At 37.1% G+C, this 14458-nt stretch overlaps 1 protein-coding gene across 8 annotated transcripts in view; it reads right to left on the bottom strand.

Annotated features, from left to right (window-relative positions):
- USH1C (USH1 protein network component harmonin) overlaps positions 1 to 14458 on the bottom strand; it is a 52747-nt gene that overhangs the window by 29033 nt on the left and 9256 nt on the right. For all 8 annotated transcript variants that reach the window (XM_030038779.1, XM_030038784.1, XM_030038775.1 and 5 more), the window contains exons 5-13: positions 8009 to 8117; positions 7893 to 7917; positions 7102 to 7159; positions 6237 to 6340; positions 4897 to 4981; positions 4395 to 4454; positions 4057 to 4113; positions 2058 to 2200; positions 1387 to 1452 (exon numbers count right to left, since the gene is read on the bottom strand). In XM_030038779.1, coding sequence (XP_029894639.1) covers positions 1387 to 1452; positions 2058 to 2200; positions 4057 to 4113; positions 4395 to 4454; positions 4897 to 4981; positions 6237 to 6340; positions 7102 to 7159; positions 7893 to 7917; positions 8009 to 8117 — 707 coding nt within the window. The remainder of the gene's footprint in view (positions 1 to 1386; positions 1453 to 2057; positions 2201 to 4056; positions 4114 to 4394; positions 4455 to 4896; positions 4982 to 6236; positions 6341 to 7101; positions 7160 to 7892; positions 7918 to 8008; positions 8118 to 14458) is intronic.

Here is a 14458-nt window from a genome sequence, read left to right as displayed (position 1 = left end):
TTCACCTGTGATGGTCTGCTTTTACAGCAGCTTTCCATGGCTATTGCAGCAATTTCTACAGTAGACCACAATAAAGAACAGGATGTTACCTATTCCCCAGGAATTAGAAAAAGAGAACGTGTAAGAATTCATCCACGTGCTGCAGTAGGGCCCACGGCAGGACTGTCAGAAGATTCTTCTCTTGTGACAGCTGGGGAATATATTCCTTTTTGCACCTCACAGATTCAGAAATCCCTACTCTTTTTCTGTCAGAGAATTTTAGCTAATACAGGTACATGTAAAGGGACTTAAGTGAATGAATATGAATTAAAAACTGTTTAAGATGTCAAAGGTGCAAAGCTGAATACTTTGGGTCAATCTTAGCTTTAAAAGGATGCATAAAAACAGATATTGTGCAATTTCACACTAACTTTCATGCAATTTCCCAACAACATTTAGAAGGGAAATTAATTACTGTGATAACAACAACATGTTATACTGGTTAATTTTAAAGTTCCAAATGTAAAACAATGCTTAAGTTACATTTATAGTACTGACTTTATTATAATACAATCTTTGAATGTGTCTAGTTCCTATAATCACAGATTTTTAAAACCAGAATAGACTGTGATAATAAAAATCAGATTTCCTGAATAAAATAGGTTATAAGAACTTCCTGCTTTAGGTGCCACAGTTTTAATTTAATTAATTCTCTCCTTAGAAAAGCAAAAGCCTACTTAAAATTTATGATGACTGAAATTTCTACTCAAGATGATTAGCATCACATAGTCCATATTTTAGTCTAAATCTACACAGCTTTTGTTTTCAGAACTGTCTGATAGACTGAAAAGGCTATTAAATTCCACGCTGTGTACACTCTTACAGATAATGAACAAACTACCTGTGTTTTGTTTTGTTTTTTTTTAAATATAAGCTAAGTGGATAAGTCATCAAGCCCCTGAGTATATGCATGTTTTCCAGCTCTTTAGTCATTCTTCTGTTTCTTCCCTGATCCATTTCCTTGCAGTATTAATTTCTTTTTTTCTGTTAAAATTAGATGTAGTGGTTCAGTGACAACAGAGTAAACGAGTTCTGAGACACAGAACTTCCTTAATCTTAAGTTTCTCTATACATTTATAATATATTTTTAAAATAAGCACTCAAATTCAGTTTCACATTGAATTTATTATCATCATAATCCTCATGTTTTCAAGGTGCTGATTTTCAGATCATTTCCTATTCTGTAACTGTGGTGTACTTACTCATATGCACTGGACCCTACATTTCGCTAAATTGAAATATTACACAATTTTATTAGAAAAGAACATGCAGAATGTTTTCAGCCAGATCTAATACATAAGGACCCTTTTTCAGGCAGCATATTGCCTATGTAAGCTTTTTACTTACTGCTCTATTTCTCTGCGATATCTCTCTTCTTCCTCTGCAGCCTTCTGGGAAATCTCCAGTTTTCTTCTATAATAAGAGGAATTAGGACACCATGATAAAAATAGTACTTTCTGAGTAAGAACTTGCACAAAGTGTGTCAGCATATAGTTAGTAAAAGATATAGACAGTAAATACATATGCATTGGGGAAAAATGCTCCTTTTTAGAAGTTGTCTTTAAGATACCAAGGGTTCAATATACTGTCGTAGGAACCCTGAGGACATTCATGACCATCTGGATAAGGGCATATCATCTATTTAACTCTGTAAGTCACTATCTCCTTCTGACACAGTTCCATAGTGTGTTATTGTAAGAGTATAAAATTTTAACTGTCCTGCTAAAAATAAAGGATGAGGGAATGGCATTGGGAAAATAACTAATATCACACTGAATCATAGGGGTATGACAGTCAGGGAACAAGGTGACCCTTCTACTCAAGACGTGTTTGAATGATATCAGCTTTGAAAACCCAGACATCAAGAGCACCACAGGATAAGGATTTATGAACAGAGACTCTGCAACAGCAAAATTAAGTTCATCTAAATTGGGAGTCTTCTCACAGTTGCTCCTGTCTTCCATACCCTTTCCAAATCCAAGCTAAATTTTTCAGGCTATCCTATACAGAGTCCTTACAATCTCTCTTTCTCTTGCTGCTCTTTGATGATTTTGTTAGTCTCCAGCGCAAGTCGCTTTTGATGCATTAACTCCTGGCGTTCTTGCTCACGGAGACGTGCTTCTCTCTGCCTTTCTTCTTCAGTCATGAACAGCTCCTTTCCCTGCAATCAGAACCGCCACCCAAATCAGTTGTGAAAAAGTCTCATGAATGTAGTTCTTCTAGGAAATAATTCAAAACCAATTACGTACTAGAACATCTGCCATTTCCTCACATTACTTTTTCTGAGGAATGCTTTCTGAAAGACCCTGAACGATCTGACCACTTCATTCCAAAGAGCTACCCCAGTTTCAGTATCAAAGTTATGATATTAAACAACTCAGAAGAGGCATGCAACTACTGAAGTCAGCAACAACAGCGTAGGGGTCATGCCAGAGACATGCTCAGTGTGTCACCCAGAAAAAAACTCCACATTATACTTCCTTGAAATCTGAGCAATGCAATGCTAGAGAACAGCACATTGAATGAATGCCAACATGGAAGGCAACTACACAGTTACTGTGTTTTAATGCTCTTGTGCCTGGCTGCTGTGGAAATGTACCATCACTCACGGAACTCAAATATAGGGAAACTACATTGCCAAAAGGTTATATAGTTGACGTGTTTCATTTGCTTTACAGTTAAGACACCAGCACTATTTTCTATTCAAGAAAGGTATTTCCACGGTGCTATGTGTGGAACAGTTTGATAACATTTATCTAATTTTCATTACTGAAATTACAATCCCTTGTTAATTAGGAAGGCCAGATTTTTCATGTCTCTAAGGCTCAAAAGCAGACGGCTCGAACAAAAACAGGCAGTGAAGAATGCCTTTGCACCACGGTCTAAGCTGACGGAAAAACAGGAGTAGAGAAGCTGTTTCCCTTTGCAATCTCTTCTTCAGTACAAAGATGTGTACTGAGGAAAGGAGAGACATGCAAGGTGAAGCAAGGTGGAACAGAAGAGTTCCATAGCAACAATTCACCATTTTAAGGATGCAACCCAGTGGTACATGCTGGAGTAGATCCCATCTTTTCTAACAGTTGGTAACATATCTGGGAGTCGAAACTAAGCCCTTAGGATGTTGAGTTCCTGGACCTTAATCATCTAGTCTGGAACATTTGTTTAAACAATTTCTACAAAGCCTTTGGACAACTGCATCTTTTGTTACTGTAAGAGTAGTTTAATTAAACCATTAATTCCTTACTATAGCTACACAGTATACATAAGCCCTTAGGAGGCAGCTTAAATCATTTAATAAATATTGTTTTCCCTATTTAATTCAATTGCAAGGCAATCAGAAAATACCATCTTTGATTAGTCAATGGAACTTGAGTATCCTCTTGTATAGAACTATAAGTTCTACTGTAAGAAGGACTGAAGAAGTAAAAACATTAAAACATTTATTGAAAGTCACACTGAAGTCAGTGGGAAGACTTAATTAATTTCAGCTGGTTTTAGATTAGGCCCCAAAGGCATATAGTTCTGTGGAAATGGGGAAAACTGAACAGTGGAAATGGAAAATTGAACAATTTTCAATGTGTTGATACACTGAAGAGATCAGATGAACAGTTACACAAGGAATTAATTTGGAATAAGACTAAGACATCAGATATTCAGGATGGAAAAATTAATTTACTCCAATTCACCTTTCATGTTTCAGGAGAAGCAGCTATGTATTAGAACAGAAGCTCTCAAACATGAGAAACAATTACAATAAAAGTTAATTTCTACTCTTTGTCAAGGGAATGGGTTTGCACTGGCCCACAGTCATGAAACTGTTTTATTTGAGAATACTGCGGATAGTTATCAATAAAATAATCAAAAGCTACTCAACGCTGCCCTGGTTTGACAGAATTTAGTGGTATAGACATTATAAAGAAACACAGCTCTACTTCTTATCCATTTATTTTTACCATTTATTTGCCCACATAGTAATTTTCACAAATGTTCTGCTTTTATAAATATACTACTACTTACAGCGCCTGCTACCACAGAGATAGTCAAAGTACGACTACTTTTGAGCACTCTGACAGCCTGCAAATTAAAACAAAACAAAGATCAGTCTGAATCAAGTGGTAAAAGTCCTGTATATATAGGATGAAAGATGCTGGTTGTCAAAGCTGGATTTCCAGAAGACCTGCCTGAACTAAACAGGGTGGTAGGTATTCAAATCTCCACATTCCCATGTTCAATACACAACCTCTTTGGTTAAGTAGCTCAGTAACAAAACATATTTTTTGCAGCCAGGAAGATCAGACAGATGCTTAATAAGCTGACAACTACAAATTCAGCGAATTAGGAAGACTTGATCTTACCTCTTTATGATCCACATTAGAAAAGTCCACTCCATTTACCTCAACAATCTGATCACCGACCTAAAGGAATTAATTCAAATTTTAGTACAGATGCTAAATGAGTACATATATTAAATTAAAACATAAATAGGTATACTCTCTAACATTCTTAATACAATAATCATAGCTACTGACAGAGTACAAGGGGAACAGACTGGAAACTGGCCAGGCTTGCACATCCTCCTGTATTAGCATTCCCTATTGCCACTGTTTGAGACTAAATACTGAGCTCGATGGACTATTGGTCTGACCCAGGAGGGCACTCTCATGTTCTTAAAATTTAGGAAACTTGTTTCATTTTGAAACGCAACCACAAGGTATTTCTTTCCCACAGGAAAAAACAAACAAACAAACAAACAAACCCCCCACACCTAGTGACTTCACAGTGATCCAGAATCCTCAAAGTAGTAAATACCAAACAACATTTCCTTGTGGTACCTACCTTGGACGGTGGCATACTTACCTCTAAGCCCACCTCTGCTGAAAGAGAACCCGGCTTAACATTGCTGATAAAAATGCCTGGTTTTTGTGTTGGACCACTGGAAATACTGGTGTAATATAAAAAACAAACACTTAAAGGATAATATTTATAGAATATTACAGTGTAATACAGTGAGAAGTCTTAGTTGTTTTCTCATCATTTCTGTCCGATTAAAGAATATTTTTGTGGTATTAGCCTATTCTGAAACAAACACCAAAATTTGCCAGTACACGCACAACGGCTTATCATCCCACTTTTCTATCCCTTGCAGCACAAAACTATGACTTAAGAAAAAGCTAAAATAAAAATATTCAAGCTCCTGGATTTTTCCTTAGATGTTGAAAATAACAGTATACTGACCTACACTGTCTAAGGGACTGGGACACTAATGACAATCAAAAGCAAGCATCGAACACAATGAAGAATTACTAATTGCTTGCACATTTACTCACTGAACTGCAGTATACTGTATATATAATGCAATGTTATTTTTCAGGATTACTTATCAGAAGCAAGTAGGATGTTTCAACCAGGGGCCAACATCTAGCCTGGAAACTTTAAGCTGCAGTCTAAGCTGGGCCCAAACACAGAAATTATTTTTGTAGATAATATATCCAGCAGGTGATGTTGAACCACCCCTCCAGGTCTGTAAATAATTTTTAAAAAAACTTTAGGTCTTCCAAATAATATGAAAGAAAACTTATGCTTTCAAAAATATTCTGTGCAGTTCAATCTTGATAACTTCAACTATATATTCCTAAATATATAAGAAATCCTACAATATCCCTTCTACCCCAAAACCTCCATAACTAACTTTTCAGCTAGGACAGGAGTCTGCAAAGCATCTGTTCATATTTCTAAAAATCTTGCAAGTTCAACATTACTTTTAGGAACTGGATATATCTGTGTGATGGCTTCTCAGTTTTGAAAAGGGCCACAGAAAGCAGTCTAAGTTCAGGGAGTGAACCTGACACTGGACAGTGCTGAAACTTGCTACATCACAGAGCAGCATTTAAAAGTATTTTAAAATGTAAAAGCATTTAAAAGATCCAATTCCACAACAGCTTGTATTATGTCGCTTTCAGCCTGCTCTTATTTTAAAACCAAAAAAACCTTTTAAAGTCAGAACTTGTGACACAGGCATTTATGATTTGTCTAATAATACACAATGTGTGCCATAGATATCCTCCTGTTCCAGTTTGCTTTCCTGAACCAGCGTGGATCTCCATTTTCCTGATATCATATTAGTGAATGATGGAAATAACTGCCTTGGATGTCTCACTTAACAAACCAGTGACATTAAGTAAGAAACATGTACCCACCTGCAACCCATGCCTTTTGTACCAATCAAGCTAATGAAGACTTTTTTCTCTTTATTGTCTCTCCCTCCAGAAGAAGCAAGCCCAGCAACACTGCCCTTTCCTTCCTGTAGGGGGATTAAAAAATGCTGCAGATGTTACTTTGTGTTGAACTCTATCAAGACTACTACAAAACTTCATAAAGCCAGGATCAAACCCTGCCAACATCAAGATAAGATTCCTCTGAGGTCCTGCTGGAGACGAATGTGAAGTACAGTCATTTCAGCAGAGCTGCATGGCTGAGGTGAAAGACTGAACTTATCTTTCTATTTGGAGAAGATTGTTTAAATAGTCAAACTGTCTTCAGAAAAGGGTGAAGGAAAATTAGAGGAAAGTGATATGGCAAAATAATCACTTAGATGTTTCGTGACAAAAGAGCTGGAAAAATACATGAAAGTACTCGCTATTTAACGAAGTCTTTCTTCCTGAAAGCAAAAGAACTGTAATTGTGGTCTCTCTTTCCACTGCTGCAACCCATAGAAGCCACTTGCATTCATACCTGTCATTCCTTCACTAATATAGCTAAGATAGGACAAATAATCCGTTAAAGATTTATACAATAGAACTATAGGCTGGCAAGGTAATAAGCTCAAGCAAAATAAAGTACCAAATAATGAGTAAAAGATATTTCATTTGTATCCTGCCCTTTCCTTACCTAATGATTTTAGAATCATTTCATATCACAGATGTTTCTCCCAGAACACTTGTAACAAGATATTGCATCACAGAAATACATACAATAACTTCTGTGATAAAGTCAGAGGAGAAAGTGTTTCAGAACCATTACAGATTTCCCAGAAGATATCTTAATAAAATATTGATCTCTTACCCCAGAGTCTGACACAAACTGGTCCACATATTGCCACTTAAGGGGTTCATTTGCTGAACTGGAAAGAAAAAGTAATTTAAAATAATGGGGACAAAAATAATTGTGAATGTATTCAAGAAGCTGCTTTGGAATGTGGCCTCCTATTTTGCATCCACAAGTTCCTTTGGATACCATTCACAACAACTGGTTTATTTTCCAGCAATTTAAATGGAACATCAAACAAGTATACAATTATTTAGGCTAGTAAAGCTTGTCAAACATAAAATTGAGAAAACCTCCTCAAGTGAAACAATTTCAGGAAACTCTAAGAAAGACTGTGAAAATAATCATAACAACTTGAACAGCTTACGTAAATGTCTATGCAGAGAGACACCTCCCATCATTAACATTTCTCAAACATTGCACTTAAAGTTTCAACTTTTCAACAAAAATTGGAAGAGGACAATAATTTAAAATTTTTCTAAGCTCTGAAGCAATCCTCAAATGTTATGTACATAGAGAAGCAGTGGAGCTCTCTGTTAAGGTAGGTGCATTGATAATGAAATTTCCAGGTAATATCCACAAATAATGAGGAAATAGAAATTGGTTCATTTAAGTAGGCAACTGGCATAAGAAGTCAGATTCATCAAACAAGACATCTCCCTGTTTATCACAAAGCACATGACATTTTAATCAGCTGCGGAGATGCCCATTCACACATTTTCAAATAAACAGATAAACACAGAGGTTCTTTGGATATTGGCTACGTGAAAATTAATAATCTAATTTGTTTTCAAATTAAATACCATTACCTTTTGACAGGTATCATGCCAATATCTGAAAAAGAAAAATACTCTGTTAAGTAGCACTTTCTACAGATCACCAGCAATCTCTAGTGATGCAGGTGATTTTTTTTAATGTTACTTACGTCTTACTTTTATGGACACTATTTTCTTTGTGCGAATGAGGTTTATGACTTCTTCATGTGTGCATGATGAAATGGAATATCCATTGATACGAACTATCTCATCTCCAACCTCAAAAATGAAAGGGAGAAGAAAAAATAAATCATGAATTAAGGTTAAAAGGTTCTTAATCGATGATGCAATCTGGCAATCATTTTGATGCAAGGGTTTCATAATGTCCTAAATACTTTTTGAATTTCAGGTAATGTCCAGATCAGATTTACCTGTAATTGTTTGAACTTAACATTTAACACCAAAAGGGCAGATTAATGGCGAAATAACAATTTTATAAATAATATCTAGTCTCTACACATCAGACTTGTACTCCACATATTACCTTAACACAAGTGTCTGTATTTCAATTCAAATAATTTTGGAGTGATTTTCTTCCTCTACACTTCAGCAGTTTAAGTTTGCTTCTACCATATGTTCTCCAAGATCCCTTAACTATTTTGATGAATAGGAAACTAAACTTTGTCTTATTACCTTGTCTGATCATGAATTATTTTAATGGCATTTACCTCCATTAAAGGTGCAATTACTCTAATTAATTACAATAGTCATATACTAGCATAATGAATGCTTGTTCTGGGGTGCAGTAGCTTAAGCCTTCTTGGATCATCTACATTAGTTACAAAATTGCATGCTAATCATGTGTGACATTTTCAAGTGTTTCACAGCAGCAACCCATCATATACTATGGTTGAGAAGATGGTATCACCGCCCTGCTGTGGCCCCTAGGCTGTGGCATTCCCTCTTTTGTATGACATTAAAAAAGTGAGAAAACTTGAGACAGGACAGAAACACAGAAGGAAGCTCCCACCAGATAGAAGTTAAGCCAATCACTTATTCCCAAGCTTATTCAGGCTTCCATGTGTATGCAATATATATATATATTTGGGCTCCAGGGGTGACAGGAAGCATAGTCAGCTACAGAACAGACCAAGAACATGCACTCTGAATAGCAGAGACAAAACTAGTGTTATCCCTGAGGCAAATTTAGATAAAGATAACTTGACTGAAGGGAGCAGTAATTTGTGCTCTGTCCTCCACCCTAAAGGATTGGCTCCGGGTTTCTGTACAGATACAGGCCCTCTTTGATTATCTTCCAAATCTATGTGCCTTTTGTCTCACAAATTGGGTATACAATGGACTGAAAAGCAACTGGAATTTTCCACAGAGGTTTCATCTGTTGTGCAGGAAAAGATGTAGGGTTTTACTAATAGAAAAAAACCAACAGATATTCCAGAGAAAAAAAAATACTAGCTAACTAAGTGTATACTAGTGTAAAAGATAACCTTCATTGCCAGTGTGTACCACCTGCCTCAAAACAGTTCAATATTGTTCTGAACAAATCACAGAAAAACATATCACAAAACTCTTGTGAAGGAATGAGAGCAGAAATACAAAACCAACTGAACTATCCTCCAGCGTCTTTATATTCATATACTGCACCAAAAAGAAGTAACATATCTGGAAGCAAAAGACTGTAAAAACAAATCTACTTGGTGAATTCAATTGATCTCCAGGACTCATTGTCTGATCCAAAACCAGGCCAGCCTTACACAGAAACTACACATGCCCTTATATATAAATTAAGTATAAAGACCATTCTCTAGCACTGAAGACAATTCCTCCAAAGTAGGGTGGCTCTATATAACCTGCTCTCTAGGAATCACCCCGGCACGTGCTATCACCTGAACTGTGTAGGAACTGGTCAACAATGCTCGCTGGCATAGACCAAAGGCCATACTGAGGACCATACTAACATTCAGCAGCAATCAAATGGCAGCACCCCAAGAATATTACCCAGCAGTGTTCATTTTACTAGTGTAGAACAGACAGGGTGCCATAAGCTTTCAGCTGCTTCAATAAAATTTCAAATCTTATTTATCAGAATACACAAAAGAACTAATAGAACTAATGTTTATTTGGTGATAAAATGACAGTACATCACTGGAAAGCTTTTATTTCAAAAGGCTTCCCTTCCTCTAATATAAATCCAAATTTGTTTTGATATGACAAATAGACTAGAAATTTCCAAGTTTCTATGAACTCTGCCTAATGATCCCCCTAGCTATGTAGACTGAGAAGGAATCAGTGATGGAAACATTGCCCACTTCAAGGTTGTACCTTATTAGCTGTTCAAGATAACACTGAAAAATGCAAGGCCCTGGCTAGAGCATCATAAGTAAAGACTTTTACCTAACGTGAACGACATGACATGGCTGTGTGAAAACTAGTGCATAACTCTCTTCCATTAGGCAATTCAAATCAGTCCTCCGCACAGTAGGATACACAAATGATTACCAGGAAATGGCTCTTACAACAAACCGTCAACAATACCCTCTTACAGCTCTGTACTTTGATCTCCACAAGAACACTTTGACTTTACTGCTCTCCAGTAGCATTTCTTATGAACTACTCTGAATATTTATTATGTAAAATGTATCAAAATGCCACCCTGATAGTTGACAGGACTTTTCTGATTAACATCAACAGCCCAGGATTTTGTTCTTAATCACTGACACTTTGCATGCCTCCTCGCAAATATGTCCACTTTCACAGCAGCATTGTCCCTAGTTAATGATTGCCTAACATGTTCCACTTAAAGACTCAAGTTTCAAGCTGTCAAATTTCAGTTTAGGCTTAAATTTTCCATGCTGGTATCTGCACCAAGCTGATTTCAAGTTTCAGCAGAGCTAAAGCAACTAGTTCTAAACAACAAAATTTGGGTGGAATGCATTGTCACACTCATTAAAAAAAAAACTATCTACAATTAACTTTGTTGAGAGGCTCTGTGCTTTCACTTTAGGTTTGGAAAAGGTCCTTATACTACAAATTAAGAGCATGATTTTTACAATCTTAGTGAACATCTTTATTGACTAAAAAGTTTAGGGGAAGAGGCAGGTTCATCATAACACATTTGGTGAAAGTTAGTTAATAGAAAGACTCTGGTTATACTAGTTCTGATCTGGGGGGAACTTCCCTTTCATCCACTTGCTTTGGGACTGCCTGTGCACCAGCCCCTGGTGCCAAGATCAGTTGTGAACAAGACTTTCAAGTGCTGCTGCAAAAGATCAGAATTATTTCTTCCAGAATGCAGGAGGCACAGGAGACTCACCAGGAACAGGAAGGGATAAAAAGCGTCATTCAGCCCTAACCACTAAGGTGGTGCAAAAAAAAAAAAAAAAGAAAAAAAGCAAGCCATTGTGGAAAAACCACTATCTGCTTACAGAATTCAAGACTTTGTTGTAATATTCACAACAGTATTACAATAAACATTGTAATCTTTAATGCATTTGTTAAGACTGTGCAAGCAATTGACACCTTAGATAACTCTGTGACCCAATTTTTTTTTTTTAATATAACAGTATTTTTTTGTTTTTCTTTTGAGCCAGATACTTCTACTCTCCCCCATAGAAACTTTCCAACTTTACTGTCACTGGAAGGACAGAAGGTAACACCTCCAGTCTTTGTCAGACTGAGCAAGTGATCCACTATGGCCATACAGACTAAATCATACAGTATATCCACTGTTTTCTCCACCACACAAGTTTGATGTGCCTGAAAAAAAGTGAAGAATTCAGTCTAGCTCACTGAGGACTAGCTTCCTTGTACTTTACTGACAGTTTTAGGGAAAAAATGGGCACAGCTGGAGACTCCTCCTCTGGCACTGCACAGCTCAGCACCAAAAGCCTAAATTTGCATCACCACATTTATGTGAGAGGAGGGAGGGGAACTGCAAGTAGGAATTCCTCAGTATGGCCTATGTCTTAAAGACTGTCACATTAACACACACTGTGACCCTTGGGTGACAGGGCAGTGGGCATGCCATCACCTTCTGCCTTTTTTCATATGTAATAAGTATTATTGAATCTTCCTACTGTGACCTGTTCAGCTAAAAAAACCCCACAAAACCAAAAAACAACAAAACAAGAAACCACCCACTTATCGTCTTCACCTCTTTCACAAACCTTTCTACTTCTTCTGGGAAGTGCCATATACTCTGCAATAGCACACAAAACATTAACACCACGTCCACTGTACCAGCATAGCTCATGTAGTGCAGTTTCCTCTCCACTCAACTTAGAGATTTTTATCTGAGGACACAGCATCAAAAAACTACAAAAGCAAAGAAAATGCAATATGTGACTGTCCTGCAGGAGAGAATACACTTGCAGAGGCAGAACATGATTGTGGTCCCCAGTTCCTAACCAGTGGGACTGCTGCTCCACCTGCTGGACATCCAAAAATCTCACCCAGGGCAATGGCCTGTCTGCAATTTGCAGCAGTCCTGACTGTTTTCATTTAAGCCAGTCAGATTTTTAACATAATCTTTAAGAAGAGTGGAAATAGGTCAGTACTGAAGGCTTTTGAACATACAACCTGTGCTGAAAATGCAGAAAAAAATAAGGAAAAGCACATCGTGTCTACAGTTTAGTGTTGCACCCCTGATAGCTCTCGCTATGAAAGAACACTCACTTAACCAACTTGTTCCAAATGTTCAAAACCACATCCATCCACCCACCCACCCATCCCACAGGCGTGGCAGCCATGCCATTGCACTCCTCTTTCCCCTGCTAAATTCTAAGCTAGCTCCCCACCCCAAACCCATGAATTTGGTCTAGAGCTGTTCATTGCCCTCAACGCTTCAGGAAATCCATTGTAAATAATGCACTTTTTAGGACTGGGATTAGCACTGGCAATGTGACTGTACTGCCAAGAAGCAAAATGGCTCAGAGAAGTCAGACTTGTGTCACTGTGCATAAAGACTCAATATCCTCTACAAGGATAAAGACTCTCAGCCTATTTAGGATTCTGCTGGTTATTCTAAGGAATGGTAAGAAAAGTGAGTCACCTCTGCTTTTCAAAGGAAGGTTGAGTTCCTCTACAGTAAAATGCTCAAAAAGCTTCCTCTATTCCCATCTCTGGCCTCTCTCTGGATTACTTACTTGCAAAAATACCAGAAGTTTGTGTATAACTATTCAGCCTCAAGTATGCAATGTTGACCTCATTTGATCTACCTAGACTCTGCTGTTGATCTTATATATTTTTTGGTGGTTAGGGTTTTTTGTTTGTTTTTAGTTTAGTTCAAGATCCCTCCTTTACTCACATCTTCCGCATCATGCAGGCTATAACAGACCCTGGAGCCTGGGTTTGCACAAACTCAGCTTTTTAAAGGGGTAACCTAACCTACTGTTACTAACTGCAATGCCGTAACACACAGAAACATCCCAGTTTTAGGACTGCAAATGGCAGTGCCATTTGTGAGTGTCCATATAGCTTCTGTATCAGCAGAACTAGTGTTGTTCTGAGGATGTCATCATTCATTAAGCAAGTCACATCTGTTAGCATTACATCATCTCCCTAAGAGGCAAACAATTACAAAATTACAAATGCAGCCAAGATCATATTTTAATTTTTCCTCCCATATGGAATGAGCTTTTCCCTTACAGATATTCTTAATACTCCTCTTTGCTGAGCTTCAGAAATGAAACAAAAATACAGTCTAATACTCTTCACTCATCTGAATGACTTTTCTGTTACTAACTGACAATGTATGACTGAAGGTGCTTTAGAAATACCTGTCTAGGCTAAAATACAGGAGACACAGGCATGTAACAAACTGCTTCCTCTTTAGGACACTTGAACAGCTTTTCTTGCAAAAGAGTGTCCATACACTGAAGTAATTAATAGTTATTTTCATATATTTTGTTACTTTTGTACTGGTATCACTGTATACCAACCGTCTGAATCAGAAGCAGTAGAGATAAAAGTCTGCAGGATTGAGCAGAGTAGAACAGTAACAATTATTTTGTTATTATATATCACTGTTTCCTCTTTCCCTATCAAACAGGGAGATGATGGACTGTCAAAAGAAAAGCTGCAAACCTAACTTTTCCCCAAGTAAAATGCCTATTATTTGTAACTTTTAACATAAGAAATATAATATTTAGTGCTTCCAGGAAATTGAAGCATTTTTACATAACATCATCACTGTTTCAAATTTCTCATTTTGTATACTTCTTCCACGTTCATCACTCATACCAATCTCCAACTCTTTGTATTCAGCAGAATCCCCACAGACATAAGTATCAGAAAGTGGGGGATGGGAGGGGTGGGGAGGTGGGGAGGGTGGGAAGATGAAGTACATTTCTTCATGAAAGGACAAAACACTTGTCTTCTAGAGAAACTGTAGTTAAAAAAAGGTCAAACTACAAATGCCTCAGTAAGCCTTCAGAATTATTCAATTATTGTAGCGTAACTTGGAAACTACTTCAAGGAGAAATCATGCAAAATTAATTTGAATTTTTTTAAAAAGCAGTAGGATGTAAAACTGATGGTATAATAGAAGATCATTATACCTTTCTCAGACAGCATTTTTGGGATAGAAAATGTGTAGAGATTTA

The sequence above is a fragment of the Aquila chrysaetos genome, chromosome 16 (assembly GCF_900496995.4).
Source record: "Aquila chrysaetos chrysaetos chromosome 16, bAquChr1.4, whole genome shotgun sequence".
Classification (NCBI taxonomy): Eukaryota; Metazoa; Chordata; class Aves; order Accipitriformes; family Accipitridae; genus Aquila; species Aquila chrysaetos.
This window is presented reverse-complemented; position numbering and strand designations above follow the sequence as displayed.